At 39.0% G+C, this 21,220-nt stretch overlaps 1 protein-coding gene across 1 annotated transcript in view; it reads right to left on the bottom strand.

Moving 5' to 3' along the window:
* Window positions 1-21,220, bottom strand: part of CALCR (calcitonin receptor) — a 67,492-nt gene that overhangs the window by 23,080 nt on the left and 23,192 nt on the right. The window contains exon 6 of the mRNA XM_079931067.1: window positions 16,102-16,228. Coding sequence (XP_079787193.1) covers window positions 16,102-16,228 — 127 coding nt within the window. The remainder of the gene's footprint in view (window positions 1-16,101; window positions 16,229-21,220) is intronic.

The raw sequence follows: 21,220 nt of genomic DNA, 5'->3' as shown, positions 1-21,220 counted from the left end.
TTGAGAAAGTCATCTTCTGGAGGGGAGATGAATACAGAAATACATAAATGCAGCCATGCACAATGACTTCTAAAAAAGGTGATTTCTGTAATCAACATTAATACCATTAAAAATTCTTTTCTCAGGTACATAAAGCCTGGCACCTAGATCATAGCAAATAAATGAATCAAACTAATGGGGTTTGTGTTATTAACATTAAATAATCCATTCAATTTGTGAGAAAATTAACAAGGAATGAATTAGTAGATTCTGCCAAAGTCGAACAAATTATTAAGCGTTGTCAAGCATTCTGCCCTTCCTCCAATTTTTGCATTATTTGGGGGCTGCTATACAGACTAACTTATAGTAAAAGAGGTGGCTAACTATAAATTTACTTCTCGAATTTGCATGAACAATATTGTAGCAAAATGAAGAGTATGCTAGGATGGTCTCTCTTTGGTTACTGGGGGCTATCAGAGCGTGTTTGAAAACTTACGGCAAACAGTTAAAACCACATCCTCCACTATACAAATATATTAATAAATAACTAAAAATAGTGAAAAATTAGTTTGAAATGGTCTAAAGAGTACTAACTCCATAATACTTTGTACCGAATCAAAGCTGCCAAGTTTATTTCTGATAAATCTTGTTTTAAAGCAGAAATAAACTTTGGTGTAGGTTCTGGTGATCTCCAGCACTGTGTCTATAGGTTGCTCTGCCTCTGTTTCAGTGGTGTGTATATCATTCTGCCTCACGTGGGCATACACTTTTGGGGAATGGAGGTTGCAACTCTATTATCTTCCCTGAACTGCTTAGAACTAGAGTGGGAAATACTGTGGAAGGAAACTACTTTTGTTTGTCTATAAAAGTGAATGGATCAAATGAGACTGATATTTGATTAGGTCAGTAATTTTTCCCAACTCTCTTCTGAAGTGTGAGAGTGATTTTGATACACAGGGAACTGGAAAGGACATACGGCTTACCTTTTTCCTCTCCATTCCTTCATACATCTTACAAGCTTGAAATGCCCTTTCATCTACCACTTGAAATTACACTCTAAAGGGTGTGGGCATGGCTTATTGAAAGGAGTTCTTGAAAGCAGTGATGTAATAATGAATCCCTCCAAAAATATCCAGTTCAAATATAAATAATGAAAAAGTTTATAGTAGTGCTTTTTCAAAGTTTAGCATGCATCAGAATCACTGGGAGAGCTTGTTAAAACACAGATTTTGGGTCCCATTAGTAGAGATTCTGATTCAGAAGATCTAGGATGGAGTGGTAAATTCTGCATTTCTAAGTTAAGTACCGAGTGATGCTAATGCTATTGGACGATGGAGCACACTTTGAATGGGTTTAGGGTACAGAGGGAGTTTACTCAGTACCTGACTCCTGTTTTGGTTACTTCCTGGCCTTCCAGTACTGATAACTCTAACCATCAAAGAGCACAAGCTTCTTGTTCCAGTAGACTCACAATGCAATGAGAAACGTCCTGACTTTGATGCACATGTATACTAAAACTTCATGAGGAGGAATTACAGAAATTTTTGTCAAGATGCCAGTGCAGTTGATAAACCAAAGGGCAAAAGTCTTTCATTTCAACTTGAAAGCTGTCAACTTGTACAGTCTTTAAAGCTAGTTGAATGAAGGAGAAAAATCCCCCAGTCAGAAAGTCAGCATTAACTTTGTAGGAAACTACTGCAGTCCTTCTCTAGAGAAATTTAAAGATATAACGTTTTCAATTAAATGTGAGTCTGTCATGCAATCCTGGGCTGATTTCTGACAAAGCTTCAGAGAAAATAAGCTTGAATCTGTGCAACTGTAGTCACGATTGGGTGTGTTTAGAAAAAAAACGAAAAACAAAACACTGGAGAAAAAAGTCCCATTTGAGATAAATACACTGGAAAATGATCCAGAAATTGGCAAAGGAAATACTCCAGAAGTGTTCAGGAAACAAAGCCAGAGAAAACAGAAAACATGATGGGGCGGGGGGGGGGGGGGGGGGGGGGGGGAAGCCTGTTAGAAATGTGGCAGGGGAATAAAAATTAACAGCTTGCTATACTCACAGGTCTTTGCCTACATGCTGTAATGAGGATATTATCACTCTTCACTGGGGATTTTCAAGCCATGACTGAATGAGTTTTATATGCTCAGGCTTAGGCCACAGCCCTTTTTGGTTATTTGTGATTTAAAACCTCTGAGTATGTGCATTCTGCTTTCACACTTAGTCCTTTTAGATTTAAGCAGTATTTTACACATGCTCTGAGTTTCCACACCTCCCATGGTGTGTTGACACAGAAATGGAACTGAGTACCACAGTTAGAAAATGATGAGTGCTTAAGTCGCCAACAATGGTAACAACTCTAGTATAAATAATAATAGCTAACATTTGAGAGTTCTGACTCTTAAATGGATTTATGGATCTTAGGTGTATTGGTTCATTTAATCCTCACAAGCAACTCTTTGAGAAAGGTACTATTATTATTGATATCTCTATCAAGAAAGTGAAGCCCAGTGAGGTTAAGTAACTTGCTCAACATTAATCTGTAAGTAGAAGAGCTGGGATCTGAGATCCTGCGGCTCAGCGAGAACAATGCTGTAGTATTTGGAGCGATCCACCTGAACACAGCTAATATCAAATTGATTATTGCTCCACAGCTTTCTAGCAATTAACCAACATACCCCAAGGAAGTGTGCAAACTTCTAGTAACTCAACTGAAATTTTGAGAATGAAAACAAATCTATAAGAAGTGCTGCATGACATTCATAACAGCCTTCTCAAAGCAAGGGAAACAAGCTGCAAATGTTGAGATGAAGACTCACTACATAAACCACACCACAAGATACCATTTGTAGGTGACTAATTTCTCGTGCAGAGGTATCACCCAGATTGGTCAGGTGAGAGAAACTGGAGATTGGGTTGATGTTTATAGCCAATTTAGGAATAAATTCTTCAAATCCATATGGAAACATGGTTGATTATAAATAAGAAATTTTTAAAGGAATAAAGAAATCCTCTATACTTTTCTGTACCATATGATCTTGGTTAAAAGACCATTTATTGGCTTTGAAATGTAAGTAAAGTGAAATAGCATAAATGACCAGGGTAAGATACCTCAATTCATTACTGCGCCTTGGCATTATTCTCTCTGCACTGTCCCTCAAATCCATCATACTTTTTCATTCTCAATCTAATGTCTTTCATAGGCTACCAAAATGGATAATTCCAATATAGTTTTATCTGCCATTTGATCTCTCATCTCAAAAACTCTGCTATCGCTGTCACCTCCCTCACATTTACATGGTCTCCCTCCCACCAGCCTCCTCTGGGCTAGGTGGGAGGAGTCAAGTTTCCACCCGTGGTTTCATCAGTTTCTAGTGCCTCACTTCTGAGCATCCATTCCAAGCTGATCTTCCTGTGACTAGGCTGACGTTCTGACATAGCCTATTGGCTCAACTGTCCTGAACAAGTGAGACTTAGAAGAAATTCACTTTGGTTTTCAGAACTTGGGACTCATTTGACTTTACTTATATAAGAGGCTGTAGAAAATGTGACCCAATTGTTTTGGGTTTTGAGGTAAATGCTCAGGTTCCCAGTAAAAACTAATCTCACTGTATTGTCCCTTTCAGACTCAGATAAAAAGTTCAGAGAAACATTTCTTTCTAGAAAATGACTAGTCTGCTGCCAGCTTCCTTTAGATGCAGCAAGAACAATGCTTTTAATTCTGCCTCCTAACTCTCTACATGAAGATCATCGAATAAGCAGACAGAAGAAAATGAAATTTTAGATATTATGGAAATGAAATGTTCAAATGACACAAATGACAATGGGCAATTTTCACATCACTCAATAAACTGAGGATTTATTCAGCCCTTATTTATTCGATGAGTTATTTTGAGTTTAACTTAAAAAAAAAAAAAAAGTTGTGTGAAGGAGTAAGATTCTCACCCTTGGTTTTACAGGAGAGAATCTACCCAACCAAAAAACTTTCAAGGGAAGAGACTGACTACTTCGATGGGAAAGGGACCATAAACCCACTGAGATTCCCTGCTGAGAAGTGAGAACACTGTTTTCTTTTGCCCCCAACAAAATAAACCCTTACAGAAGTAGTGTGAAAGCACTGGGATAATGCAGCCTCCTTTTACAAGAAATAACTTTCTTTTTAATATATCCCCTTGGGCACTGGGAAGGAAAATATTTTTGCCTCTTAACTACTGATTCACTGACCTGAGAACTGGGTCAAAATGAAAAAAAAACAACCCACAATTCTGTCTTTAGTTTGCTTAAGAAAGAGTCTTTAAAAATTATATATTCTTTTTTATATAGAAAATTATGTATTCTTTTTTATAGAAAAGAGACATATGCTTGAATCACAGAGATGAAGTGCTGACGGATGTGCTTTAGTTTATGACTTTGGTTATGTTTTTCATGTTAATTGCAATTTCAATAAATATTTGTAGACTGAAAATGTCTAATATCTTCCCTTTTTCAAAAATTTCTTCTAATTTTTTTTGTCTGTCTCTTCTATCTTGGGTTTTTCTTTATTATCTCCACTTTTCTTGGCTAGGGAGGACCTTAATCTAGTGTTTTCTGGAATGTCAGTTTTTTAAGAAAAATGCAGTATTTCATATAATTTATTTAGAGTAATTTAAAATATCTGATGTTGCACATGACTTAGTAATACGTTGATGACATGACTCTCAATATTTGGCTGTTATTTTCTGTCTTTTTAAAGGTGGGGAATTTTATTGCTCGGAAAGATGGGGCTTTTCTAGTTAAACCTGGTTGAACCTTTCCTAGTTCTTGTTTATCCCCTGGGTATTCAAATATATTACAACAGGGAAAATTCCTTTATTCTTAATGCCTGCATTTGTAGTTCCAACTGCAATTTACTTTAATAGTCTTTTGGATAGGAAAAGATCCTCAAGAAATTAGACTTCTATGATAGCATTTATGACAGAATATGCATTTTCAAGATAAGGTACAATACAAAGTTTAAGACCTATATCTCTCTTGGAAATAGTAAATAAGCATTTTCAATAATGAATAACATACAAGATACATCTACTTGAGAGTGCTTTCCTACCCTTTTCTTGAACTAATTTTGCCTGCCTAGAGAAAGCAGTCCTGTGTTGTATGTGGAGGATTAGATAAGAGATGTACCAAAATCTCACTGTAAAACAAAGACTGTTCAAATAGAGAAAGTACTAACAACAAATGTCCTAGTTTTTTTCCTTTGGGCCAGTTGTATGCTTCACAATTTACAAACATCAATTAATTTCTGTCGTTGTGGTCTTTGGTTTTTAGCCTATGCTATTTATATGTATTTGGTGAAAGGCACATGTTTCCAGATTTTGTCCTGTGGAAGAAAACAGACATTTGGAAATGTGGAAGAGGGCGAAGTGTGCTCACACAGGTTCCGTTTTCCACTGTAAGTGGGCTGTGATTGGTGGCTTATTCTCATTTGAATCTTAGAGGAAAGGAGACTTCTCATTCAGGCACACAGAGCAAAATCAGACTTTTTGCTCCTCTGTTTTCCACTAAAAAAGAGACATACACACACTTTGAAATAGGTAGATAAATGACTGAGTCTCACATATATAGTTGCAAGACATAGGCAGCTGTTTCCATGTGAGGCTGGGCATATTCCTAGGGATTGTGAAGAGAATGTCATAAATAGATATTTCCCGCAAATGATAAGAATTTAGTTCTGCCTGAAGACTAAAATTTGAGTTTGGGGTGCTCAATAAACACTTGATTGATTGGATGAAGTTCTACCTTTCAAGAGTTTTATAGTTTTTTCCTAGGAAGTTTACTCTTGCATAGCTAAAAAAAAAAAAAAAAAAAAAACCCAAGTCTGTTAGGTTAAAAAGATATTGATTAGGAGAACCCGGGGTTAGTCATGCCATAAAGATAAACTTCTTTTCAGTTTTTCAAACTTCTGTCACTTTGAGAATGCCTAATGTGAGACAGCCACCCTCCCATCTCCATATCCAGAAGAAAGCTTCCTATTAATTTCTCTGACTCCCCTATGCTCACATTCTCCCAGGGAATCAGCTGCTTTGTGGCTAAGCCAGGCCCCTAGATACCTGCTTACAGGCTTTATTAAAGGTTTCGAGGCAATAGGGGAGCTGGAAGGCAGAGCCGAGCTGGCTGCTTGGTGGCTAGGAGGCAGCCTGTGTGCTGTGACTGCCCGAGTACCTAGGAATGTCTGTCCCTAAAGTACCTATGAAAGTGAAAACATCCGCCAATGATAACTTACCTGTCTAAGAAAACGAACAGAGTAACAGATTGGTTGGGAAAGTCATGTGCAGAGACCTAGGGAGCTAGCCACAGGGCAAGGGTTAGCAGTAACCTTGTGAGCAATCGTTTGCAATATCACGCTCTTGGGAATTTTTAAAAGCTTTATGCTTCTTTGGGACTCTGGGACAACCCCTTGGAAGTAAGAGCAGTTTCTATTACTCTCATTTGATGGATAAGGTTAAATGGCTTCTACAATTTAATAGTGAACTCAGAAAAAGTCCTGAATGTATACTATTTCAGGAGGATAACAGGTTTAGTATGATCTCATAATGGATGAAAAGCGCCCATTACCCTACATCCAGAGGGTGGGCTGGAGGCATAACATGTGGGTGTGAGACCCCGCACAAGAGAGATGGGAGAGAGTCTATTCAAGAATTACAAGACCTCTGCTCCCAGGTTGGTGGGCTGATTATTCAATAACTAAAGTGCCATTTCCTGGCCTACTTTGTACAGATAGTAACTTTCTCAGGGTTTTCATATTTAATGGGAAATGGGATGCTCCAAATTTGAGTTTTGCTGAGATATTCTTGGTTAATGGCTTCTACACCTGTTTTAATCTTAGTGGGAGTCAGCTTCCCTAATGAAATGGAGTGTGCTTGTCTAATTATGAAGAACCATTACTTTGAAATGGCTGAGCCAATATCTTTAAGAACAATCTTCCTAAGGAAAGAAATCAAGATAATCAAGAGCACCATGTGGTACAGAGGAGAGAGGATGGGCTTCTGCATGGGACAGGTCTGGGTGTGAATCTATCTATCTAACGATCCACGGTGTGTAGGACAACTATCTACGTCTAACTATCCATGGTGTGTAGGACACGTGCCTTCACTGAGCCTCCATTTACTCAGTTAATAATGGGGGGAGGAGGGGAAGATGGCGATAGAGTAAGACGCGGAGATCACCTTCCTCCCCACAGATACAACAGAAATACATCTACACGTGGAACAACTCCTACAGAACACCTACTGAACGCTGGCAGAAGACCTCAGACCTCCCAAAAGGCAAGAAAGTCCCCAAGTACCTGGGTAGGGCAAAAGAAAAAAGAATAAACAGAGACAAAAGAATAGGGATGGGACCTGCACCAGTGGGAGGGAGCTGTGAAGGAGGAAAGGTTTCCACACACTAGAAGCCCCTTCACGGGCGGACACTGCAGGTGGCGGAGGGGGGCAGCTTCGGGGCCGCGGAAGAGAGTGCAGCAACAGGGGTGCGGAGGGCAAAGCGGGGAGAGTCCCGCACAGAGGATGGGTGCCAACCGGCACACACCAGCCCGAGAGGCTTGTCTGCTCACCCGCCGGGGTGGGCGGGGCTGCAAGCTGAGGCTCAGGCTTTGGTCGGAGCGCAGGGAGAGGACTGGGGTTGGCGGCGTGAACACAGCCTGCAGGGGGTTAGTGCACCACGGCTAGCCGGAAGGGAGTCCGGGGAAAAGTCTGGACCTGCAGAAGAGGCAAGAGACTTTTTCTTCCCTCTTTGTTTCCTGGTGCGCGAGGAGAGGGGATTAAGACCACTGCTTAAAGGAGCTCCAAAGATGGGCGCGAGCTGCGGCTAAAAGCACGGACCCCAGAGACGGGCATGAGACGCTAAGGCTGCTGCTGCCGCCGCCAAGAAGACTGTGTGCGAGCACAGGTCACTATCCACACCTTCCCTCCCGGGAGCCAGTGCAGCCCGCCACTGCCAGGGTCCCGGGATCCAGGGACAACTTCCCCAGGAGAACGCACGGCGCGCCTCAGGCTGGTGCAACGTCACGCCGGCCTCTGCCGCCGCAGGCTCAACCCGCACTCCGTGCCCCTCCCTCCCCCCAGCCTGAGTGAGCCAGAACCCCCGAATCAGCGGCTCCTTTAACCCTGTCCTGTCTGAGCGAAGAACAGACGCCCTCAGGTGACCTACACGCAGGGGCGGGGCCAAATCCAAAGCTGAGCCCCTGGGAGCTGTGAGAACAAAGAGAAAGGGAAATCTCTCCCAGCAGCCTCAGAAGCAGCGGATTAAAGCTCCACAATCAATTTGATGTACCTGCATCTGTGGAATACCTGAATAGACAACGAATCATCCCAAATTGAGGAGGTGGACTTTGAGAGCAAGATTTACGATTTTTTCCTCTTTTCCTCTTTTTGTGTGTATGTGTATGCTTCTGTGTGAGATTTTGTCTGTATAGCTTTGCTGTCTCCATTTGTCCTAGGGTTCTATCCGTCCGTTTTTTTGTTTTTAATTTTTTTCTTAATAATTAATTTTAATAACTATTTTATTTTACTTTATATTCTTTCTTTCTTTCTTTCTTTTTCTTTCTTTCCTTTATTCCCTCCTTTAGACAACGAATCATCCCAAATCGAGGAGGTGGACTTTGAGAGCAAGATTTATGATTTTTTCCTCTTTTTGTGAGTGTGTATGTGTATGCTTCTGTGTGAGATTTTGTCTGTATAGCTTTGCTTCCACCATTTGTCCTAAGGTTCTATCTGTCCGTTTTTTTGTTTTTGTTTTTTTTATTTTTTCTTAATAATTATTTTTAATTTAATAACTTTATTATATTTTACTTTTCTATTTTACTTTATCTTCCTTCTTTCTTTTTCCCTTCCTTCCCTCCTTTCTTCCTTCCTTCCTTCCTCCCACCATCCCTCCCTCCCTCCCTCCTTTCTTTCTTTCCTTCTTTCTTTCTTTCTTCCTTCCTTTCTTTCTTCCTACTTCTACTAATTCTTTCTCTCTACTTTTTCTCCCTTTTATTCTGAGCCGTGTGGAGGAAAGGCTCTTGGTGCTGCAGCCAGGTGTCAATGCTGTGCCTTTGAGGTGGGAGAACCAACTTCAAGACACAGGTCAACAACAGACCTCCCAGCTCCACATAATATCAAACGGCAAAGATCTCCCAGAGATCTCCATCTCAACACCAGCACCCAGCTTCACACAAGGACCAGAAAGCTACAGTGCTGGACATCCTATGCCAAACAACTAGCAAGACAGGAACACAACCCCACCCATTAGCAGAGAGGCTGCCCAAAATCGTAATAAGTCCACAGACACCCCAAAACACACCACCAGATGTGGACCTGCCTCCCAGAGAGAAAAGATCCAGCCTCATCCACCAGAACACAGGCACTAGTCCCCTCCACCAGGAAGCCTACACAACCCACTGAACCAACCTTAGCCACTGGGGACAGACACCAAAATCAACGGGAACTATGAACCTGCAGTGTGCAAAAAGGAGACCCCAAACACAGTAAGATAAGCAAAATGAGAAGACAGAAAAACACACAGCAGATGAAGGAGCAAGATAAAAACCTACCTAACAAATGAAGAGGAAATAGGCAGTCTACCTGACAAAGGATTCAGAATAATGATAGTAAAGATGATCCAAAATCTTGGAAATAGAATAGACAAAATGCAAGAAATATTTAACAAGGACCTAGAAGAACTAAAGATGAAACAAACAACGACAAACAACACAATAAATGAAATGAAAAATACTCTAGATGGGATCAATGGCAGAATAACAGAGACAGAAGAACGGATAAGTGACCTGGAAGATAAAATAGTGGAAATAACTACTGCACAGCAGAATAAAGAAAAAAGAATGAAAAGAACTGAGAACAGTCTCAGAGACCTCTGGGACAACATTAAATGCACCAACATTCGAATTATAGGGGTTCCAGAAGAAGAAGAGAAAAAGGGACTGAGAAAATATTTGAAGAGATTATAGTTGAAAACTTCCCAAATATGGGAAAGGAAATAGTTAATCAAGTCCAGGAAGCACAGAGAGTCCCATACAGGATAAATCCAAGGAGAAACATGGCAAGACACATATTAATCAAACTGTCAAAAATTAAATACAAAGAAAACATATTAAAAGCAGCAAGGGAAAAACAACAAATAACACACAAGGGAATCCCCATAAGGTTAACAGCTGATCTCTCAGCAGAAACTCTGCAAGCCAGAAGGGACTGGCAGGACATATTTAAAGTGATGAAGGAGAAAAACCTGCAACCAAGATTACTCTACCCAGCAAGGATCTCATTCAGATTTGATGGAGAAATTAAAACCTTTACAGACAAGCAAAAGTTGAGAGACTTCAGCACCACCAAACCAGCTTTACAACAAATGCTAAAGGAACTTCTCTAGGGAAGAAACACAAGAGAAGGAAAAGACCTACAATAACGAACCCAAAACAATTTAGAAAATGGGAATATGAACATACATATCGATAATTACCATTAAATGTAAATGGACTAAATGCTCCCACCAAAAGACACAGATTGGCTGAATGGATACGAAAACAAGACCCATATATATGCTGTCTACGACAGACGCACTTCACACCTAGAACACATACAGACTGAAAGTAAGGGGATGAAATAAGATATTCCATGCAAACAGAAACCAAAAGAAAGCTGGAGTAGCAATTCTCATATCAGACAAAATAGACTTTAAAATAAAGACTATTAGAAGAGACAAAGAAGGACACTACATAATGATCAAGGGATCGATCCAAGAAGAAGATATAACAATTGTAAATATTTATGCACCCAACATAGGAGCACCTCAATACATAAGGCAAATACTAACAGCCATAAAAGGGGAAATCGACAGTAACACATTCACAGTAGGGGACTTTAACACCCCACTTTCACCAATGGACAGATCATCCAAAATGAAAATAAATAAGGAAACACAAGCTTTAAATGATACATTAAATAAGATGGACTTAATTGATATTTATAGGACACTCCATCCAAAAACAACAAAATACACATTTTTCTCAAGTGCTCATGGAACATTCGCCAGGATAGATCATGTCTTGGGTCACAAATCAAGCCTTGGTAAATTTAAGAAAATTGAAATTGTATCAAGTATCTTTTCCGACCACAATGCTATGAGACTAGATATCAATTACAGGAAAAGATCTGTAAAAAGTACAAACACATGGAGGCTAAACAATACACTACTTAATAACAAAGTGATCACTGAGGAAATCAAAAAATACCTAGAAACAAATGACAATGGAGACACGACGACCAAAAACCTATGGGATGCAGCAAAAGTAGTTCTAAGAGGGAAGTTTATAGCAATACAAGCCCACCTTAAGAAACAGGAAACATCTCAAACAAACAACCTAACCTTGCACCTAAAGCAATTAGAGAAAGAACAAAAAAACCCCAAAATTAGCAAAAGGAAAGAAATCATAAAAATCAGATCAGAAATAAATGAAAAAGAAATGAAGGAAATGATAGCAAAGATCAATAAAACTAAAAGGTGGTTCTTTGAGAAGATAAACAAAATAGATAAACCATTAGCCAGACTCATCAAAAAAAAACAAGGGAGAAGACTCAAATCAATAGAATTAGAAATGAAAAAGGAGAAGTAACAACTGACACTGCAGAAATACAAAAGATCATGAGAGATTACTACAGGCAACTGTATGCCAATAAAATGGACAATCTGGAAGAAATGGACAAATTCTTAGAAATGCACAACCTACCAAGACTGAATCAGGAAGAAATCGAAAATATGAACAGACCAATCACAAGCACTGAAACTGAAACTGTCATTAAAAATCTTCCAACAAACAAAAGCCCAGGACCAGATGGCTTCACAGGCGAATTCTATCGAACATTTAGAGAAGAGCTAACACCTATCCTTCTCAAACTCTTCCAAAACATAGCAGAGGGAGGAACACTCCCAAATTCCTTCTACGAGGCCACCATCACCTTGATACCAAAACAGGACAAGGATGTCAAAAGAAAGAAAACTACAGGCCAATATCACTGATGAACATAGATGCAAAAATCCTCAACAAAATACTAGCAAACAGAATCCAACAGCACATTAAAAGGATCATACACCATGATCAAGTGGGGTTTATTCCAGGAATGCAAGGATTCTTCAATATATGCAAATCAATCAGTGTGACAGACCATATTAACAAATTGAAGGAGAAAAAACATATGATCATCTCAATAGATGCAGAGAAAGCTTTTGACAAAATTCAACACCCATTTATGATAAAAACTCTGCAGAAAGTAGGCATAGAGGGAACTTTCTGCAACATAATAAAGGCCATATATGACAAACCCACAGCCAACATCATCCTCAATGGTGAAAAACTGAAACCATTTCCACTAAGATCAGGAACAAGACAAGGTTACCCACTCTCACCGCTCTTATTCAATATAGTTTTGGAAGTTTTAGCCACAGCAATCAGAGAAGAAAAGGAAATAAAAGGAATCCAAATCGGAAAAGAAGAAGTAAAGCTGCCACTGTTTGCAGATGACATGATACTATACATAGAGAATCCTAAAGATGCTACCAGAAAGCTACTAGAGCTCATCAATGAATTTGGTAAAGTAGCAGGATACAAAATTAATGCGCAGAAACCTCTGGCACTCCTATACACTAATGATGAAAAATCTGAAAGTGAAATCAAGAAAACACTCCCATTTACCACTGCAACAAAAAGAATAAAATATCTAGGAATATACCTACCTAAGGAGACAAAAGACCTGTATGCAGAAAATTATAAGACACTGATGAAAGAAATTACAGATGATACTAATAGATGGAGAGATATACCATGTTCTTGGATTGGAAGAATCAACATTGTGAAAATGACTCTACTACCCAAAGCAATCTACAGATTCAATGCAATCTCTATCAAACTACCACTGGCATTTTTCACAGAACTAGAACAAAAAATTTCACAGATTGTATGGAAACACAAAAGACCCCGAATAGCCAAAGCAATCTTGAGAATGAAAAACGGAGCTGGAGGAATCAGGCTCCCTGACTTCAGACTATACTACAAAGCTACAGTAATCAAGACAGTATGGTACTGGCACAAAAACAGAAAGATGGATCAATGGAACAGGATAGAAAGCCCAGAGATAAACCCACGCACATATGGTCACCTTATCTTTGATAAAGGAGGCAAGAATGTACAGTGGAGAAGGGACAGCCTCTTCAACAAGTGGTGCTGGGAAAACTGGACAGGTACATGTAAAAGTATGAGATTAGATCACTCCCTAACACCATACACAAAAGTAAACTCAAAATGGATTAAAGACCTAAATGTAAGGCCAGAAACTATCAAACTTTTAGAGGAAAACATAGGCAGAACACTCTATGACATAAATCACAGCAAGATCCTTTTTGACCCACCTCCTAGAGAAATGGAAATAAAAACAAAAATAAACAAATGGGACCTAATGAAACTTCAAAGCTTTTGCACAGCAAAGGAAACCATAAACAAGACCAAAAGACAACCCTCAGAATGGGAGAAAATATTTGCAAATGAAGCAACTGACAAAGGATTAATTTCCAAAATTTACAAGCAGCTCATGCAGCTCAATAACAAAAAAACAAACAACCCAATCCAAAAATGGGCAGAAGACCTAAATAGACATTTCTCCAAAGAAGATATACAGACTGCCAACAAACACATGAAAGAATGCTCAACATCGTTAATTATTAGAGAAATGCAAATCAAAACTACAATGAGATATCATCTCACACCAGTCAGAATTGCCATCATCAAAAAATCTTGAAACAATAAATGCTGGAGAGGGTGTGGAGAAAAGGGAACCCTCTTGCACTGCTGGTGGGAATGTGAATTGATTGGTACAGCCACTATGGAGAACAGTATGGAGATTCCTTAAAAAACTACAAATAGAACTTCCATATGATGCAGCTACTGGGCATATACCCTGAGAAAACCATAATTCAAAAAGAGTCATGTACCAAAATGTTCATTGCAGCTCTATTTACAATAGCCTGGAGATGGAAACAACCTAAGTGTCCATCTTCGGATAAATGGATAAAGAAGATGTGGCACATACATACAATGGAATATTACTCAGCCATAAAAAGAAACGAAATTGAGCTATTTGTAATGAGGTGGATAGACCTAGAGTCTGTCATACAGAGTGAAGTAAGTCAGAAAGAGAAAGACAAATACCGTATGCTAACACATATATATGGAATTTAAGGGGAAAAAATGTCATGAAGATCCTAGGGGTAAGACAGGAATAAAGACACAGACCTACTGGAGAACGGACTTGAGGATATGGGGAGGGGGAAGGGTGAGCTGTGACAAAGCGAGAGAGAGGCATGGACATATATACACTACCAAACGTAAGGTAGATAGCTAGTGGGAAGCAGCCGCATAGCACAGGGAGTTCAGCTTGGTGCTTTGTGACCGCCCGGAGGGGTGGGATAGGGAGGGTGGGAGGGAGGGAGACTCAAGAGGGAAGAGAGATGGGAACATATGTATATGTATAACTGATTCACTTTGTTATAAAGCAGAAACTAACACACCATTGTAAAGCAATTATACCCCAATAAAGATGTTAAAAAAAAGAAAATAGAAGATAAAAAAATAATAATAATGGGGAGATGGCAGGACACGAATAAAGATGCAGATGCAGAGAATGTACTTGGGACACGGGGAGGGGGAAGGGTAAGCTGGGACGAAGTGAGAGAGTGGCAGGGACATATATACACTACCAAATGTAAGATAGATAGCTAGTGGGAAGCAGCCGCATAGCACAGGGAGATCAGCTCGGTGCTTTGTGACCACCTAGAGGGGTGGGATAGGGAGGGTGTGAGGGAGACGCAAGAGGGAGGGGATATGGGGATATATGTATATGTGTAGCTGATTCACTTTGTTATAAAGCAGAAACTAACACACCATTGTAAAGCAATTATACTCCAATAAAGATGTTAAAAAAATAATGGGGAGAATATCCATCCTTCGCTGGGGTCTTGTGAGGATTAAGTGAAATGAGATTACTTTTATTAAAATCAGTTGACATGAAAGACGAAAACTCATCAAGGTAAACCCATTCTGCACCTAAGACAGGGATCTGTCTCAATAACAGATGCCATGGTTTTAAAAGATGGATCACAATGCCTTTCTGGATGTATTCACACTGCAAAAATTATTAGCACTGTGGATCCATTAGAAGCCAAATTAAGCTGCTTTCCCATGCCATGCCACTGTCACGCAGGATGCACGCCCTGGGCAGATTTCACGCATTTTTGTCATTGGGTTGGCAGAGCTGTCAAATGCCAGTTTTGAAAGATGAGGCTATCTACAGATGCTTGCATAACACAGTTAAGCAGAGAAACAAAAATGAAAATATCCCTTGGCCATTCATTGTGTGCTGGATAACTTCTGTTTGTGCTTTCAAATGCACTCTCTACCCAGCTCCTGGGCCTGGAGAAGTTGCTCTGCACATCTCCTTCAGGGCTTCCTCGCCCTCTGGTTTCTGGTTGAGCTCAGTTAATGGGGGCCATTAGCAGAGACTGGGAGATGACAGTGCCTGAACTAGGGACATTTAAATCTTTTTTCTAAGTCATGCAAACATAGAACATGATAAAATTTATATGAATCACTAGAGTAAATGCATAGCTACTTGCAGCTGAAGTGACTGGCCCAAGACCAGCTCGGCACCAGAATGCTGAGGGATTAATACTTATGCACACCTGTAACCCATTAGTGACACACTGGGGCCACTGCAAAGCACTGCTTTAGTACACCTAGTATATGTGCTCAGTGAACTTCCCATAGATGTTAATAAATTATTGATTAGTCATGAAAATTCATTATTTACGGTATGATTCTTATTGGGCTATAACTTTATCATTCCCAGCCCTTTACTATAGCATATAACCATTACTTCCAATAATTACACAGAAATGATGTGCCTTGTTAAATGCAAAACTCAATTGTAAAGTATTATTACATATATAAACAGCTGCTTAAGTAAGACAATGACACCATATTCACTATTTATACTTATTATATCCTTGAAAATAAAATTAAAAACAAATCATGTAGTGCTTACCGGATCCCTTTTCACGAGCTCTCCGTTGGGCACAACTTCAACCAGGTGGATGATGATAATGATAGAATTCAGAACGTAAGTCAGAAACATGTTCTTGTGCAGAGTCACCCTTTGGCACTTAAGGCTCCTGGAAGGAAAAAGTAACAGAAAGCATTAACCAGTGCCAAAATGTTGACGTACCTGGAAAAAAAAAACCCACTTTGTAAATATTTTTAATATTTTCTTTAGCAACAGAGGAAAGAACATATAGAAATAAGTGAAGCTGTTTTCATCTTTAAGACTCATTACTACCTTTCTGCCTGATTTTTACAGACAGTTTTCTGGTAGCTCATAGTTTTCAGTCCTCAGGGTGACTTCCTACAATAACTAGAAGAGTGAGTGATAAAAATCACTTTCAATGATAACAAATGTCATAAAATTAATTAAGAGAAGGACTTTTACAAGAGAAACTATTAGGGTTTGGAATTGTGCTTCAGATGAAATGTCGACTCTCTATTGATGTAACCCGGCAGAAATTGAGTGGCAAATGGGATAACAGAGCCTGAAGTCAGAAACAAGGCTGCCTGACAGCCTGACTGAATCCATGTCCTTGGCCCATCACATACACAGATTTTATTAATTCTCCTGTCATCCTTTTCTTTCACCATTTCTTTTAATACCTTCTTATTTCTTGTATTCTAACTGGAAATCAACCCTATGGCTCCTTCTTTCCATGTCCTCCTGATGGTGGAGCTCAGACACAGGCAGAGAATTCTAACTGGTCTCAAATCTGATCTCGTGCTGAGGCACAGTGTGGTTTGGACCTGGGACCTATCCAAATGCACTGCTTGTTGGAACAGCCATGCCCCACCTCTGGCGTACTAAACGGTTTGCTGCATTTTTCATTCCTTTCTCCTCCACTTCATAAATCTGTACTTGTGTACTTGTGTGAATGTTCATCTAAATAAACATTAGTTTGAATATCCTACTTCACTTTTTTTTTTTTTTTTTTTTTTTTTTTTGCGGTACGCAGGCCTCTCACTGCTGTGGCCTCTCCCGTTGCGGAACACAGGCTCCGGACGCGCAGGCTCAGCAGCCATGGCTCACGGGCCCAGCCGCTCTGCGGCATGTGGGATCTTCCCAGACCGGGGCACGAACCCGTGTCCCCTGCAACGGCAGGCGGACTCTTAACCACTGCGCCACCAGGGAAGCCCCTCCTATTTCACTTTTTGATGCAAATGTAGACAGCCTGCAGGACGGCTATAACAAAATTGGAGTGATTATCCTAGATGAATTAAAATCTCGTGTTTACCATATTTGATCCAGTCAAAAAATATTTAGCATAATGTGAGAAATTTAACGTTAACATTCAGTTAATGATGCCAACGAGTGATCATAGTAACTACTCCTAAAAAATCTTCATGGAATAAAGCTAGAATCCCAGGCATTTTGACAAGAAAATTCTGGGGAAAAATGGGTCATGAAAATGCCTTCCTATATTTTCAAATCAAAGGAAAAATGAGTTGTCAATTATCTGTAGTAAAAAGTAACTTTAAGCAATAAGGGCAACTATTAGAGCATATTTTGATTATTGTAGCTACCTTTTTCAACTCTTCAGGAAGCACAAGTATTAGTAAATAGTTAATACAGAATATTTTAAAATCCTCAACTTGTTGAGCAGGAGTAGAATGCAGGAGGCAGCCAATGGTAAAGATGGGGTTTAGAGGAGAACTTTCTCTCCCTCTCTCTCTTTTTCTCACACACACTACCATGTGCTACTTTATGTAGCAGCAGAAAATTTTGTTAAATAAACTGAACCTAGTTGGTTTTTTAACAGTACTGTAGAAAGTAGGATGCAGGGGGCTTCCCTGGTGGCGCAGTGGTTGAGAGTCCACCTGCCGATGCAGGGGACACGGGTTCGTGCCCCAGTCCAGGAGGGTCCCACATGCCGCGGAGCGGCTGGGCCCGTGAACCACGGCCGTTGAGCCTGCGCGTCCGGAGCCTGTGCTCCGCAACGGAAGAGGCTACAATAGTGAGAGGCTTGCGTACTGGGAAAAAAAAAAAGTAGGATGCAAATTTAAGGCTTTAAAAAGAAAAAAATATTTATGTAAAACATCACGCCCATTTATACTGCATAAATTCTTCCCATAAAGTAACTGTTAAACATCTGACCTGCCCTTTTTCATACAGTCGTAATAGCATTTTATAATTCTTCTCACTGGGAGGCAAATATCTGTGTTCTCATTATTGGATTCAGCCTGGCTTAAACCAACGACAGTTGACATTATGCATAACTAAGGAGTATGGATGAATGCATCATTCAGCATTGTTATTCTCATGCCTGATTTTCTTTGGATTGGGTAGCGTTCAATAATCTGTCAATGGATATTAGCTTACAGAACTGGTTAATGTTCAGTCTCCTGTGTAAACCAGAACTGCCCTAAATAAAATATACTTCCTCCACCTCCAGCTTACTCTTGGGTCCTTGTATCCCTGTTTTTTTTTTCTTCTTAACAACTTACTGCCTCCTGACATATCGTATATTTGTTTACTGCCTGTTATTTTCTCTTACTAGAATGGAAATGCTAAAGGAATTTGTTTTGTGTACCTAGCACAGCTTCTGACACACAGTAGGGCTTAATACTCTTTTTTTGCATTAAAAATCTTTATATAATAGCAATTTTCTTTGAGCCGTGACCACTAAACAGTTTTTCCAGTACAGAGAATTACATTAAATGCTAGATGATCTCGTATTTCATACTTTGTATCATACTGAACATTTGCCAGATTCTTAACTAATATTGGACATTACTCTGTTGTTCAACATTACGTAAAACCTATATACAGTACTGTGTTATGTACACAATGAGAAAGTGATGGTTTAAAGCTGGATAAACTGTCAGGTTCCAAAGGAAGAATATGACTAATATATGAGTCTGCTTCTTGAAGATTTCAATATAATTTCCCCTTATTGAGTTTTAAAATTTTTACTACACTTACTTGATGACATTTACACTCAGCTTTTTGAAGCGAGTTAAAGGTACTTTATTAAAATTCTTTCAATAATCCAACACATATTACTGTGTATCCAACTCTGATTCAAACCCTCTTTTAGATGCTAGGGATATATGGGTAAACAAAACAGACAGCTTCTGCTTTCTGGGACCTTATACATTACATAATTATTTACTATTATAATAAATGTTCTGAAAGAGGTACAGGATGCTGAAGAGGACTAACTGAACTTAAGAAATTATGTGTTTAATTGTTCTCAATACAAATATACTGTTGCCTGAATGAACATGAGAGAAGCGGACATTTTCCTGTCAGACCTGAAATGTCTTTAGTAGAAATGGCATGAAATAGAAATAGCTCTACTTTATTCCTCTTGATAAAAACAAAAAACAAAAAAACCACAGGTATTTAGATGGAGAGGATGTTGCTTACTCTGAGTGACAGGGAACTATAAGTACTATAGATTCTCCAAGAGTGGGAGGATAAGACAATATAATCTACTCCTGTCTTGGCCCCATCAAGGTGTCATTCACATGTGAGGATAATGATTTACTTTCATATGAATCTCAAGATGTCACACTTTAAAGTTAAAGCTAAATGTCATATTTATGATTTTAATTTACCTGGTATAAATCTTTCACATTGAAAACTTTGTTTCAAGTTATTGGTATCCCATGCGTGTATATGTGTGCTTGCGGGATCTTGAAGTTGTATGAGAAGGTGCTTAATATTTGCCTTGAGTCTTGCAGATTGTATAGATCAGTTTGATATCACAGGACAAAACACAACTTTAAGTTTTCCTTTACTTAGGTATCATACCTTGTTCATGATGGACAAGAGGAGTGAGGGAGGGAGGGAATGTGAAATGGATTGCATTAAAACTCCTAGAAAAATTCAGAACAGTATGTTATACATCTTTCCTATCTGACAAGGACTTTATATCTTTGGATTTAGCACAAAATCTTTATCCTTAAGGAACTCCCTTTCAATCATAACTCTTGCTTCTTTTCCTATTACTACTGTTCTATGAGTGAACATGTGCCAAGCGATGACCAACAGTTACCTTTGGTGTCCTGCCATGTCAAGGGTGAGTTGGGAGAAAGGAGGCTGTTTTTGCTGCCGTTGATTTAATGGTTTCTCTGGAGGAACAGGAAGGCAGCCAGAGATGTAGAATAGGATACTATATAAGATAGTTATCTATCCATCCTCTATAAAGATGTGAAATAGAATAATAGGGAATACTGAGTAATAGAGGAATCAATCTTCCTTTTAGAGGTCCCAGTGGAAAACTTTTTTTTTTTTTGGCCAACGTGGTCAGTGTAATGTAATGTAGAAAATGTAATGCAATGAACACACTTCTCTTTCAGCATATATCTCTGTTAACTTTCAGGCAAGAGTAATTGATATTCACAATATTTAATCAGCAAGTAGTACTTTGGTACCAAGTAGTCAAAATGGATGTTAATGAATGTTCTATAATTGGACCTTCCTTAAGAAAAAACAGTGAGATATTTTAGTATTTAGAATTATTATGCAGAAATGTAAATTGATAAATTGTACATGGAACTGATGAGATAAGTGAATTTATTGCAAACTTGCTTAAAATGGCAGGAAACAAACCCAAATGTCCACTTATGTGACTTTCTCAAGCCAGTCTTCTGTAAAGGTATTTTCATTTTAACCCTCTTATTGACATTTAACTCTTGGCATCTAGCCGTGAGGAGTCTTAAGTAATTTGATGGTTCTATTTAATTCCTCTCCATGGTACTACTCCTAACTATTTTTCCCAGTATAGGTCCTAAACCAAATATCCTAAAAAGGCTGTTTTCAACCTTTAATTGGTGGATCAGAAGTAACCTGTATATCATCCTGAATATTATTTTAACTCTGCCACTTTGTACAGTTAAGATCTTCAGTATTGCCTTTTCTATGATTTAAATCACTGAAAAAATTTTCCTTTATCTTGAAGAGGGCCTAGAAGTTCAATTTTGTTCTTTTAAAATAACGAAGACTTTATATATATTTCTACAATCATTTTCCAATAGCACAGGGAGCGTGATTCTTATTTGTTTCAGGTTACACAGTCCTGCCTTTTATCTTCTCCTGAATGCTCACAGTAAAATAA

This window comes from Stenella coeruleoalba, assembly GCF_951394435.1.
Source record: "Stenella coeruleoalba genome assembly, chromosome: 9".
Taxonomy (NCBI): Eukaryota; Metazoa; Chordata; class Mammalia; order Artiodactyla; family Delphinidae; genus Stenella; species Stenella coeruleoalba.
The sequence above is the reverse complement of the archived record's forward strand: the minus strand, read 5'-3'. Positions and strand labels throughout refer to the sequence as shown.